The following is a 14,803-nucleotide window of genomic DNA, read 5'->3' as shown; positions in this document are numbered from 1 at the left end:
ACTGACTTCTCTTCCTCTTCCAGCTCCTAAATGTTTGTGTTCTCTAGATGCCATTTCTTTTCTCTTTATTGTATATTCTTTCTGGGAAATTGCATATATGCTCATGTTCTTGCCTCCAAATTAAAATCTTCAACCAAATGTTCAATTCTCTTTTGATTAACCCCATAATGCCAAATGAATATGTTAAACCTACTGTTGCAGTTGCATATATTGTCTTAATCTTGCTATCATGCTACGAAAAGATATAACTAAGTTTTTTGGTTTTGTTTTCTACTGGAGATTGAACTCAGGACCTTGTGTTTTCCAGGCGGGCACTTATGCTGCTGAGCTATCTGCCCGGCTCTCTCTGTCTCTATCTCTGTCTGTCTCTGTCTCTGTCTCTGTCTCTCTGTCGCTGTCTCTCTCTCTCTCTCTCTCTCTCTCTCTCTCTCTCTCTATATATATATATATATATATATATATATATATATCCACAAGTGAATTGATTATTTTAGGCTGTGTGCTGTATGCATCTCAAAGACAAGAAGTTTTAATATTTGTCTTGCTTCCCACTAGCTATTTCTTTCTTTCTTTCTTCTTCTTTTTTGTATTTTAGGACAGGGTTTACATGATCTACAGGATCTCACTGTGTAGATCAGACTCGTAGTGATCCTCCTGTTTACAGCCTCCCAAGTGCTGGGATTACAGGTGCGCACCACCATACCCAGTCTCCCCAGTAGATATTTCTAATTTAAATTTTACTGAGACTTTTCAAAGTGTCTTATTTCAGAGTGTGTTATTTTTGTATGTTGTATTATATAATAGTTATATGTCTGTTTGTAGATATTTAGTCTTTTGAGAATGTTTATTTGTAGAGTTCATCTAAAAATTTAGATGAATTATCCACAAAATTAACTCTTAAGTGATGTTCTGTTGGGCAAGAAGCATTAAAAGAGTGTGTTCTTAATTCTCCTGAGTATATAATTATTGCTATCTGGTCAATGGCTACTAATATAAGGGAAGGCCACATAATTTTCCTTGTTATCCATAAACTAAATGCATTATTTGTTTTCTATCACCATTATAAGGTAGTTGCTTATTTGTTTCCCAAATATGGCAACTGAAGCACAATTCGTGTTTGGAATTCCAAACACAAACTGAAGACTACAAAAGCTGTTAGATTTCCCAAACTCCTCTGGATTCTTTGGGATAAGAATATAGTGTTACTGAGATCTCCATTTGGGGTCCCGCAGGCCAGGGAGATAGCTCAGTAGTATAAGCACTTGCCTGGCAAGCACAGAGCCCTGAGTTCAGTCCCCAGTACCTCCCCAAAAAAATCCATTTGGGGTCCCAAAACCAGTTAATTCCAAGAGGCCTATCATCTCTCTTATTTTTGGCCAGTGTTCAAAATAGAGGCCCCTCTTGAAGTCTCTGTTCTCCTGTCTTCTTCTTTTAATATTATTTGTATTTCTTCTTAGTGGCCCTTTTCCATGTTGCTATTTGGGGAAAAAAATTATATCTTCATCTGTAGATATTTAACACAATGTTACTTGAGTGAAATAGTACTTCTAAAATTCAAAGCTAAGTATGTTATCCCACTACCTGAGACCTCTTCAAATGGACTGAGTCCAAATCCCGTAGAAAGACACACAAGAGCCTTATTTTGTCTTGCTGATTTTATCCCTGCTTTGATCTCTGATCTCTGCATCGGAACACACATTGTTCCTTGTGCCTGAAACATGCCTTCCCCATGATTTAATTACTTGTTCTTCCCAATCCAACTGAAATGAACTTCTTCTTTGAAGTCCCCCGCCTTTCTTTCCTTCCTTTGATAAAAATCTGTTTTCATCTTTGCACTGAGTGATCATGGCTGGCACCCATTACATTTTAAGTTTCTTCAAGAATTAGGACTGCTCCTTGTACATCTCTCTGGAATCTAGTGAACTCCTATACATCCTTCAATACTCTGCTCAAGTGCCACCCCCTTCCAAAGTATCCTATACCTACCTGGGCACTTAATAGACACTCGGTAAATGTTCAATAGACGGATGGATGCATTAGCTTTAGTCCTTTTCTGAACATGACCAAATAATGTAGAGCTTGGGCTAGAATTAGAATTAGTTCTTCTACCTTTGTTAGAGGTAATCCTTTTGGGTTTATAAAAGAATTGCTAAGTAAAAATCAACCTTGCAGCTTAAGACTACAAAACATGATACAACCTATTTCTTCAACATAACATGAAATTGTTTATTTTTTCCAAGCATTGTATCCCTAATAGTTTTTCACAAAGTATCTGTTCAGCCTATATATGTCCATTGTTCTAGAAAACACTTTGTGTTGACCTCTATTGATCTCTTCATTTGTAGTTCACCAGAAGCCAGTGCTTTGGTTCTGGATTGCATGTGTTACCTTCTTACAGAGGTTTGAGATCTGTTCTCTCCCTAAAATAGCACCAGCACAATTTAATTGAGCAGAAACAGTTGACCAAGGCTATGAAACCTCATCTAGTATGCTTGAAGTAGTCACTGGCTGGGATAATACTATTCAATAATACCTTCATGGAATAATACTGTCTACTTTTTAAATCCTAGTGAACTATTACACATTCCTCAATCCCAGGGCAAGTGTTACATCCCATCACCCTCTGGAAACATTAGATAACCTACCTGCTCTACAGAGCATCTCATGCCTACCTCAGGGGCATTATATTGTATTCCTACTATAGCTATGAATATCTGCCTTCTTCACTTCGCTGTGAGCTCTTCAAAGACAGGAACTAATCTTTATCACTTTTTATACCCCTGTACCTGATGCCATACCTGGTATGTATAATGGTGGCATGGGTACACAAGGCCAAGCTGCTATGTTTTTATTATTTTTTTAGAACAATACTTTATACAGTCCTTATGTGTGATAGTATGATTATTGGCACTAACTTCTCATGTAATTGGATAGCAGTCAATTAAAAAAGAATTTTCCTGTCTTCTAAAGTGCTGTAGTTCCTTCTTTTTAAAAATACACTTCACTTTGCAGTGTATGAACCCTTACTTATCTGGCTGTATTTCTACTTTTGTCTCTCTATTCTACATATATTGTATATATAATGTGCAGTCACAGGTGAAACTCGCTACTCAAGTCTATAACCTAACTCATGGCTTGGCACTGACTTCCTTATGTCCCTCGCTTGTAAAGGTGCCTGGCAAATAAGCACCAGAAAGATCTGTTGTTTGATTAAATGAGTGCATACACAAGTGTTCTGTTTATAAGCTTTTAATTATAAATCACATTTTTTGGCTCCTGATAGGGTAGTGTATCTCTGGTCTCAGAGTATTTGAATGTCAACTAGAAATAAAAGAGGATAAAACATTAGTATATCTTCCTGTAAAAGACAATGTCAAGATCCTTACATGTGTGAAGCTGGGTAAGATAAAGGTCGTTATTAAGGCGCTGTAAGCAGAGGTTGTATCCTATGTAGTGATCAGCTAAGGGGCATAAAACCGCTATCAGTTGGTTGACATGGTGGGGAGTTCTACATCATAAGGAATTTATTAGGCTCCATCTCAAAACAGAACACTGAAATAAAAATAATTTCATATTTTTATTATAAATGAGTAGTTTCCTTCCCCTTTCCCTTCCCAATATTTTATCACAATGTTTGTTTTATCAAGGCCACAATCCTATCTCTACAGAACAAATTTGAGAATTACTGTGATCTCCCTCTTGGGCTTCCTGACTCCAGTTTCTTGCATGAAACCATGCTTGTACTTTATGTGCTGTTTTCCACCCAGAGTGTCATGTGTTCTTTCTTTGGGGTAGAGGCTGGGCCCTGTCTTCTCAGCTTGAGAGATTCTAATGGCCACAGAAAGACTTGGGTTCATAGGATTCTTCTTTTTGTATGTATTTGGGCTCTGGGGAATCAAAACTGATCATGTGCTGGGTTAGGCAAATGGTTGAGAATCAAGCAGTTGTGAGCCTTGTATTCTATAAGTGGACAGTGATAGCTGCAACTAGCTAGTAGACTGATGGAAAATAAGGGACAAGCTACTTGGTGGACCCACAACTTGCTAAAGAAGAGCTTGTGTCTGAAAGTCATGGGAAGGCCTTGAAAAGTCAGTATACTCAATTACAAGGTTACCTTTCAGATCAGACTTGAGATTTCTAGAGAATTGCTTTGAGTGGATCATGGTCATTTACCTTGGCCAGATTTCTTATTTATTTATTTATTTATTTATTTATTTATTTATTTATTTTTTCTGTATTTTAGGGAAGGGTCTACAGAATGTTCACGGTCTCACTACTAGATCGGACTCTTAGTGATTCTCCTGTTTACAGCCTCCCAAGTGCTGGAATTACAGGCGCATGTCACCATCCCCTATTTGGCCAGATTTCTTTACAGCAAAAATTTGTCTTCCTGGGCATCACAATGCTTTATCCTTTTTGATTTCTGGTTGACTTTAATTTCAAAGAATCTATGGTTACACAGATATATTACCTCTCTGGAGCAAAAGAGTGTGACATTATAATAAGGTTGTGGCCCTTTGTGAAGTGGGATAGATGGAATGTATCTTTGGTCACATCCCATTGTCCCCTCACTATTTGATGAAAACCTGTTTTTAATAGTTGCTACTCTCCTTTGCTTACCAAGTTCTCCCAAATAAGATGTTGAAGCATATGCTTAGCTCATTTAAAATGTGTCCATGTTAACTTTAGTTAAAGGGATAAAAAAACCACAGGAGAATGAGTTGTTTCATTTTATGCCAGCTCTAATTCTTTGACCTCTAATTCTGGTGAGAGGAACTGTTTTGGTGAAATAAGAGCTTTTGCTAAAGTGATCCATTTCTGGTTTAGAAATATCAGGTCTAAGTTGCCCATGCACAGCTCTTCTCTTCAGGCATGCCATGAACGTGTTCCTTGTAAAACGTCAACTTGGCCACAGAGAAACTGAGAGTAGAGCAAAGACCTGTGGTTGGGGGCCATGGTTCACAGACTGAAAAGCAGTGTGCACACATCTCTGTGGTGTGCAGAAAGTCCTAAAGCTCCAGGAACTGACTTGCTAGTCGTAAATTTGAAGGAACTTGTGGATGTTTTATTGGGATGGATAAAATAGATATAATTGTCTTGTATGCATATTAAGAGTGTATAGCTAGAACTCCACAAACTAAGAACATTGCTTTACCATACCCTACTAACTTGGGGTATTAATCTGCCTCTACTTTGTTCTGCCTGCATATTTCCAAGGGTATTACATTCTATGAAAACTGACAAATGTGTTACTATAGGTTCAGCTTCCTTATTCTTTTGCCTACTTCTTTGAGATATCTTTTGGAGTACTTGTTTCTGTGTTTTAATGCTTAAGATATCTCTACCTCTTTTCTTTGTGCATCATATTTTCTCTTCTTAGAAGTATCAGCTTTGGAAATGAAAAACTAAGACCTGCTGTAATACATCAGTTTTATAAATATAAATACATATCAGATAGCCAATAGCATTTTCATAGTAGTGGCTCATGCAGAATACACAATGAAAAGTGAAATACAGTATAGCATATATTTAGAGGTTAAGAAAACATTGGAAAAACAGCCATTTGTCTTCCATAATATATGTAGTGCATGAGGAATGGATACTGAGTGCTTCTATAAAGTTCCTTCTTTTCACCTGACATCGAAACTTCCAAATATAATATACTGTCATACTGGACTTATTGTCAGATTTCTGTTGAAAACAATGGAGGTCACTCAGAAAAATACTAGCAGAACTTCCTAGAAGTTCTTGCTTCTACTAAGCTATGGAGGGAGGAGGAGGGGAAGGAGAAGTAAAAAGAATTAAGATGCATTATGCACATATACCAGCTCTCTATAATGGATGTAATTGTTGCATACTGTGAACATGTACTAATAAAAATAAATCAAAAAGCTAACGAGACTACTATAGAACCAACCACGTTTGCTTATGTGGATGAGTGATAATATAAATGTACTCTGGGTGAGTGTGCTAGTATGTATGTCAGCAGTAAGCTATCTGTTGCATAATCTAAGATTGAAACTAGACAGCTGTAAAAGGAGCTACTGCCTCCCTTGCTTGTCTGGCTGCTTTTGCAAATCTCCTGCCTAACAAGTAGCTCAGCTCCTCCTGATCAAATGATCTTAGAAATGGCTACCCTCCATTACACACTGTAATGATATCACCCTGGCGAAGCTCTCTGAAACAACACACCCCTGTCTCTGATAGCAGAGTTCTTTTGGTGAGTGCCCCAGAAGAGGTAAGCTCCAAAACAAGGCCATCTAAGAATTGGTACAACTGTCCAGCAAAACCTGTTGGAGCTTTATCAGTAAACCACCTAGCCTTGGATCTTTCGATGGGAAAAGCAACTGAAAACAGTAAGTACCAGCATGAAGTAGAGTGAAATGAAAAGTCTAGTCCTGTTGTATCATATTTTAAAAGGATGGAAGTATATATATGAACAGTATATATGTTTGTGTATTCATTTGGGTGTAATTAAGTTGGTATAAGGTGTAGTTGAGAGTTTAAGAGTGTAAGGCACTCTAGTCTCAATTGTTTAACTTAATTTGTGACCTTGGGCAAGCCACTCAGCTTCTCTATACTTTGTAAATTCTTCATGTGAGAAATGGGGATGATGCTCCCTTCTTCATAATATTGATGTCACGCTCAATATGAGCAAGGCCTGGAAGTGCTTTACACATTAAGAAAGCTAAATGTTTTAAAATAAGCTATTGATAATTATGTGTCAGCTGGCTTCTAAATGATGGGCTTTGCAGTTAGACTGGTGCTGAAATTTCAAACATAATTTCTTCTCTCTGACCTGCCATAAGTAGCTTTATAAGTTTAACATTAGGAAAAGCTTATGCATAGTCGCAACAACTGGGTAAAGGGCATAGATTATTTAATCTCACATACAGTGTTGGTTGTGAGCAAGATGCTGCACTTGGTAACATGAAGACGAAGAGTTAGGACTAAGGGGATCTTACCTTCAAGAAGCTTGTGATCTAAATGAGGGGAATGATGTGCATAATGACTATGTGCATTATGAGATAGGATAGTGGAAATGCTAAATTGTGCCCATATCTTTGGTTTCAGTCTTGCTGTTCCTTGTCTACCTTGTCTTAGTGTGGTTTCAGAGCTTCTGGGAGACCCAGACATGGCTCATTTCCCTCCCTCTAAAGTGATCTCTTTGGCGTCACATGGGAATTAATATCTGAAAAGTCTCTTGAAAGCCTGATGCAAATTATTGTGGAAATGCAAAGCAGTCCCAATATTTTTTTCCATTCATAAGGCATTGTCCTCTTAGTGATAAAGTAGATTATTTTTCTTTTCCTATGGCATTTTTTTAAAGTCATCTTACATGTTAACAGTTCATACAAGATAAAGCATGTGTGAGTGTCAGCACAAGCTAATTAACCAGGCATAGTTTGTTTCCTAGTCCAGTCTATGCCTAAATGCTGAGCTATCCATCTTAGAAATGTATCTTTTGAGATGCAAGGGAGGCCAGATAAAAGCCAGTAAGTATACCACTAGAATGCTTTTTTCCCCACCATCAAATTGCAGTTGAAATATCATTCTTGTAGTAAAGTCAGCAACCCCATATTAATATGCAGAGAATAGCCCAATGTTGATGCCATTGCTCAGGGAGACAGTAGTGGACATTAAGGCTATGATTAGTTAATACCTTGAAGTTTAAAGGCTGTCATTAAAACTTTAATTCTTAATGTATAGAGCTAAGTCTTGTTATAAAGAATTCTTCACAAAAAAAGAATTCCCAGATTCTAGAAATTGGAAATACTTTCATGTTTTACCATAAAGTTATGGCTAGTTTACTACATTTTTAAAATTTTACAATCCTTTCACATGTACTCATAGCAGTGTGTTATTATAAAGGTATTATCTCATTAGCTTAAGGCTTCTTAAACCCTATTCTTCATTATCAGAAACATTAAGAAGTTCACCCTGAAAATTTGCCCTAGGCTACATCTCAATCCTGTATTAGATCCTCTAGTTTGATATGAAAAGAATATTAAGCAATGTTGGCATGCTTCACAGTTCATGACAGAAGGCCTGTATTGCTGGTAGATTTAGAAATTTGCCTCTGGGTTCACTAGGTTATCACTGTGTATCCTCTGGCCTAGGCTTTTTATTTTTGAAAGAAAGACAATGGTATTTTGTTTTTCATTGAAAAAATATGCAAATACTCATTTAAATTTTGAAAGCAGTCAGAGTAATACAGACATGCTTATTTCTATAAGTGTCTCTGATGGCATTTGATCTGATGAAAATATTTGTTTCCATTGCTGATGGCTTAATAAAAGGCCTTGCAAGCTGTAGGACCAGAATTTCCAGATTCTCGTGTTTCACATACCTGCCCACATTGCCTATGCCTAGGGAACAATTGGCATTTTCAGTTGCACCCAAGTCAGTCGTGCACCATAGTATGAATTTTGGTCATGTTAGCTAGAGTATATATACTTGATTACCTATCTTTACCCATGACTTCTGGATCCATGCACACTAATGCCTTTGTTTTTCATCCTACTGAGTGTTCCTTATGTAGTTTTGCACTGCCCTCATTGAAAGAATATGATTTTGAGAAATGAGAGAACAATAACAATTGTTTATCATTCCTAATAATTCTGATCTGCAGTCACCATCCAGACAGTCCTCTAAAATGTGCCGCAGTAAACCTTTGTATCTAAAGGCAAGTCACTGAAGAGGTGTGTGTGGGGGGGGTGTTTATTCATTCATCGATGTACTTCTATCCTTATACTTGTGTTTGAAGCTGGAAGGAGAGAGAAAGAGATAAAAAAGAAAGAGGGAAAGAGCAAGGTTATCTGCCCCAGTACTCTGAAGAGGGAGGAGGTTAGGTTCCTTAGTTATTACAAAATAAAAGACTTATTTCTGATGAATTTGAATTGCAATTACAGAACCCTAGTAAACCGCATTATGTCCCAAGGGTTGCATCAAAAATATACACCATTCATAGAAATCATTTGAATTGTTTTGAAAACCTTAGTAGCTAAATATAAAATCAATTTATGAACAAATATAAATCGTTACTGGTTGTCCATTAGTGTTAGCTGTTTCTCTACAATGCACAGGGATCATTTCTAAAAGTGAAACAAATGGCTTGTGGCTATATCTAATGTGCTACTCACTTTCAAGTTTTCTTTCTTTTACAGAAGTGAATAACAACAGTTAAATTTTAAAGATAAACAGTTTTTTGATTGGGTTTCTGGAGAATAATGATACTTTTGTACAATTCTTGAAATAGAGCCTACAGTCATCCCAAACAAAACCGTCTCTTTCAATATTTTGGAAATAATGACATCATAGGCAGATTGAACCAGCTATCCATTAATAGTATTCTTTGTATAAAGCTATTTCAAAAGAGGACCTGGCATAGTAAATTGGTATTGTTTACAAATAGAATTCTCTTTTCTGCATTTGTGGAAGAGTAGAAGATACCTCCTCTTGGGAAACAGGTACATTGACACTAAGACTTCTTCCAGGTCCCTACCTTTTTACAAGCATAGAAGTATGCTTTGAAACCCTTGTTTCATAGGTAGGTTACAGGTAGCAAGAACCCTCTGCACTATTCTTTGGTCACCAAAACTGAGTTGTCTTGAATTACTAGAAGAAAATGGATACTGGTTGTGCATTGTAAAGCATACTAAAGAACTAAATTAATATGAGAATAATTCAAGCAAAACCAAGCCTGAAATGTCTAGGTAAATTAATAAATTATGTGATTTGTGTTTTTCCAGTGGGGAACTGAACATGTGTTCTTTAGTCTCATTTGCTTCATATTTGTAAAGGATTTATTTGAAGGGAATTGAAACAGTTCCACTACAGTGGGAAGAAAAATGGTCTAGCATATAATGTAAGTTTTTGCTGAATGTGACACAACCATAACGAATATATCTCATACGGTTGAAATTTTGGTTAAGGATTTCTAGTGCACAGTCAAAGAACATATTTTGAGTTTTCTATTCCAAGTAGTCTTTCTTCTCAACTTAAAATATACCTGGTCAAATAACATCAGGGTAACCAGGGAGCCTGAAAAGAAGCAGGGCATGTACCTGCTTCTCTGGTTAGCGAATGTAATTAGCAATGAAAAAGGCCACTGTGTTGTGAGCCACACCTGTTTATCAAGAACAAAGGAGCATAGTATTTTAAATTATGTAGTTGCCCTAGAACCGTGCCTGGCCCAGACTCTTTCTTACCTTATTATGCAAGATCAGCTTTGTGTTAAAGAGAACTGTGTATCCTCTGACTTTTGCCACCTCAAGTTAAGCAATCAGAAAGTTAACTCAAGTTAAGTGTCATCAGAAAATATAGATCATCTAGAAAGTAGTGGTTCTCTGTTCCTTTCCAATAACTTTCAAATTTCATTTTTTAGCAAGCTAGATTTTGTATATCTGATATAATGACCCCATATTTGGAAATTATTTTTAAAACCAGAAAAATCAATCTGGTAGCAAATTCTTCTTAGTGGCAAAGTTAAAACTGCGTGCCTGTCCAATATAAAATAGTAGCACTGGCAAAGTCAGTCTTAAAAGGTAAGTGAACTTATAAGAACAAAAAATCAAATTGCAAAAGAGAATGTGTACATGTAAGCACTGGTTTCATGTTCTTGTTAAAATATTTACTTAATGCCATTAGTATCTATGCATAGATTTTGTCAGTGACATCAGGGTTGCATTTTCTTTGTACCTCATGTTTTAGTTTCACCTGTATAGCAAAATATGAACCTTATTAAGTGGTGGGGACAAAACATTTATTACATACTTTCATTCTAGTGATTCCTGAAAAAAAATCACATTTTTTTCTTTGTGTGACAAGATTTCTCTATGTAGTTCAGGCTAGCCTTGACCTCATTTTGTAGCCCAGGCCTAACCTCAAACTTGCAGAAATCCTCCTGACTCAGCCTCCTGAGTGCTGGGATTGCAGATGTACACCTCTAAATCCAGCCCACAATTGGTCTTAATTCATTAAGATAATGTGAGACATGACAGGCAAAAGAAAAGAGATATCCTGCCCAGGTCCAGATCAAACTAGATCTCTAATCTGGTTGTCAGCCATCTGTGTAGAATGAGAAGATATTCATGTCCCCATCTTGTACTGTGAATAACCACTGCAAGGACAACAATATGCAATTTATTAATTATTGTAACTGTCTTACTAACCCATTTTGGAAGGCAGCTATGCTCACCACTATACCACCAATGCCACACTACTAACCTGTTTTGAAACTGTCTCATTTCTACTTCATTCTCAATGAAATTAATAAAATAAAAATTTTGCCATTGTGAAAGAAGAGAAGATATTAATTGGTAATGTATTATTCAATAATCATAGACTATATGTATTTTAGTAAATTTAGGATATAATGATTTTTTTTTAAATTTTAGGTGGCATGAAGTAACATAAACTTCACTACTGAAAATAATAAAACAGACTGTAAGAGCAAAAAGGCTAAAAACATTTATTTTTAATTTCTTATTTCAACAGTTAAAGGGGAGATCTGTTTTTGCCATTGCTATTGTACTTAGATGTGCTGTTAATGTTAGAATAAAGTTACATGTTAAGTCATATTTGGAGACATAGTTATGTTCTTAAATTAGCAGCAACTGACACTTGATAAATTTAGGGATTTCATTATAATGGGACTTAGTGTTCCTTGTATTCAAATGAGGGATTCACTTGGAAGGCATTCTTAACACTTGACTTGTGCAGTTAAGTGTTAGGGTATAATGGAGGGATTTGGATTAGAATAGAATACCTAGAAATGAATATTTCCTTAAGGAAAACATACTTTTGCAGTTCACTTCATCTTCCCAGTAGAATCAAATGTAAATGCAGAGTCCTTGGTGAAAGAAATTAAGGACAATTCCGAAAACCTAGACTGGATCTTGTAACACAGATCCTTCAGTCAGCTCCTCTTCTAAGACATTAACTTCAGGGGGTAAGGTTATGCTATCTCCTCCCAACATGTCTTCTCTTTATTAATGGTGACATTCAGCCCACTCTTTTCTTTTACTTGCATTTTGTAAATCAGAAATGAAAATATGAAGAAACAATACCAAGAGCATCCCAATGTTCAAGCAGTTAACAGATCATATTTTGGGGTCATTAAAAATCAAAAGCTAATGCTAGCGATATGGGTTCATTGGTAAAGCATATGCAAGACCCAGCATTTGATCCCTAGTACCACAAAAAAACACCAAAAAACAAAAAACCAAAAGCCAAACATATTCATTCCAAATCTTGAGTAGTTTCTGTCACTTGACTAACATGATAACAAGACAGAAATTTTAAAGAAGAAATAGTTTTTCCATGAGACTATGAATGACTAACAGAAAATTAAGTTTCACTGTTAAAAAAAGTGGAAGAGTTTAGTTGTTTGTGTACACATGTTGAAAGGTCATTAATTATTGTCTTGATTTCCCTCTTTTGGAAATTATTTCCCTGGTCTTTGGCAAGTCAGATTCCCCCTGTCCAGAAAAAAAAGTCTCAAAATAATATACATAGAACCTGAGACAACATGAGATCAATGCTGTTTTTTGTAAGGTGTTAGAATCCCCATATTTACTAAATTTATATTAGGATTCTCCTTCCTTAACCCCTGTTTTCTCCTACTGTTCTTTAGGAGCTGTGAACTGAAAATGTCTGACGGTCTGGATAATGAAGAAAAACCCCCAGCTCCTCCATTGAGGATGAATAGTAACAACCGAGACTCTTCAGCACTCAACCATAGCTCCAAACCACTTCCCATGGCCCCTGAAGAGAAGAATAAGAAAGCCAGACTTCGCTCTATCTTCCCAGGAGGAGGGGATAAAAGTAAAGTATCAGTGGCTGGGCATTGAAAAGGGGCTAGTTTATTCTTTCATTGTCACTTTCTTTCTTGGCTGGTTATTTCTTGATCATTGAGGTCCTGTTACGGTCCTTCCAGACATTTATGTCTCCATCTTCCGAGGTTGCATTTGGTCAGAGGATCACGTTTAGATGGTCTTTTGTGGGGCTGACAGAGAAGACACTACTGATGTATTTGCCTTTCACATAAAATTGAATTGATTGAGTTAGCTCATGGGAAATCATAGCAAAACTACTGTCTTGAATATAGCCATAAGGTACAATTTATAGAAAATCCCTCCCTAACTATAAGCTCTCGGTTTTAGAAATTTAAGTATAGGTGAATTTACTTTGTATACGTTTGATTTTGAATTGAATATATAGGAGTCAGTGCAAGTTGCCAAAATCGTCAAGTTGTCAGTCTGTATCACAAGGTGGGAATAAATTGAATATTGCTTTTTCTTATTCTTTTGCTTGTTGACTCCTATGCAATCAGTCTCATGTGCACCAATGATCACAACAATATCCTTTACCTATGTGGTATTCTTAAATCCATTTGGTACTAAAATATCTTATGCTAACTCTCAATGATTCATGGGGATATGAAATCTCTAGCAAATAATTGTCAGGTCAGGTCATATTAACTAGCATAAAGAAAAAACATGATTTCTGTAAATGTGACCATTGACATGTGAATGAAGCAAGTATAAAGGCACTAATGTCACAGAATGTCACCTAAAGGGCCAGGAAGTTGATATATTTAGAAAAGGGATACTCTTAATCTACTCCTTCAAGATAAAGCAGGTAGCTTTGTAGGTGGCTTATATGGTGTTACTATGGTGCAGTTTGTCATGTGGAAAGCAGAAACCCTGATAAGGGCCAGTATTACCTCTTATACACCAACAACGTGCTTTATCCCTTATGACCTCTGGATGGAAAAGATGGAAATAACATTAAACTACTATATTGAAGATACGCAAAAGAATATTGAAACATGTTGGATGCAAGGGATCTATGACTCTACAACAGGATTTTTTAAAGCCAAGTTTGCTGACACTGAGGTGGATCTGGAAAAAAATAGGAGCAACTTTAAGAACTCGTTAAGAGTTTAAGATGTACCATGATCTAGAGAGCAACTGTTATGTGACACTGGTACCAAAATGGGGACCTCCTTTGGTGCACCCTCTGCAGCTGCAGGAAGTGATCCAAGAACAGTACTATGTACCTGCACAGACCTTTGGTACTCTTAAGATCGCTGTGGTTTGGGCACACTTGAATAATCCTACTTGACTTTTTGAATAACAAAAGCCAACTAGTGCTGACATGAGGTCAGCAAAAACAAAGAGGCTGACATTTCTGTTTTGTGGCAATTCTTCAGGTGAGCTCATGGTGAAATCATTGCTGCTCAGTGGAAAACTGTGCCCAGATTTTCTCAGGGGAAATCACCGTGCCAAGTTTCCAGTGTACAGACATGCAAACAGAAGAGGCTAAATGACTCTTCTCCTTAAGAGTTAATTTAATCAGTACTTTCTTGTAGAAATTTCTGAGTAATTAAAATTTGAATTCAAAGTCCTGTTCATTCTTCAAAGTCCATTTAGTGCTTCGTATGAATTTGCAAATGTGTATGCTAGTGTAAACATTGTCTTAACTAGCCATATCTCAGATCCTTGCATCTTTAGACTAGTGTTTGAGTTAGTCATTCAAGAAATAAATATAACTTTATTGTTTAAAATCTCACAAAATTTGATCATCTTAAAATTCGAGTGTAAGATTGTTATACTATCAATAATTCTATATTCTCAATCAAACATGCATGTTTGCAAGCTGGGAAAGGACTGGACCAGAGATGGTAAAATATCTTTACATGATCCCACCCAAAGATAAAGCATCATTGCTCAAGAAGAATCTGTGGATGAGTGTGAACACTGTAACAGAATCAGCTATGGGCTACGGTTGAATCCAA

General features: G+C 36.5%; 1 protein-coding gene across 4 annotated transcripts in view; it reads left to right on the top strand.

Moving 5' to 3' along the window:
* The window catches only part of Pak3 (p21 (RAC1) activated kinase 3), a 133,208-nt gene that overhangs the window by 14,827 nt on the left and 103,578 nt on the right, over positions 1-14,803 (top strand). For all 4 annotated transcript variants that reach the window (XM_004640028.2, XM_023699899.1, XM_023699900.1 and 1 more), the window contains one exon: positions 12,638-12,828. In XM_004640028.2, the coding sequence (XP_004640085.1) occupies positions 12,654-12,828 (175 nt within the window). In that variant the 5' untranslated portion in view covers positions 12,638-12,653. The remainder of the gene's footprint in view (positions 1-12,637; positions 12,829-14,803) is intronic.

The sequence above is a fragment of the Octodon degus genome, unplaced genomic scaffold (assembly GCF_000260255.1).
Source record: "Octodon degus isolate 3935 unplaced genomic scaffold, OctDeg1.0 scaffold00117, whole genome shotgun sequence".
Classification (NCBI taxonomy): Eukaryota; Metazoa; Chordata; class Mammalia; order Rodentia; family Octodontidae; genus Octodon; species Octodon degus.
This window is presented reverse-complemented; position numbering and strand designations above follow the sequence as displayed.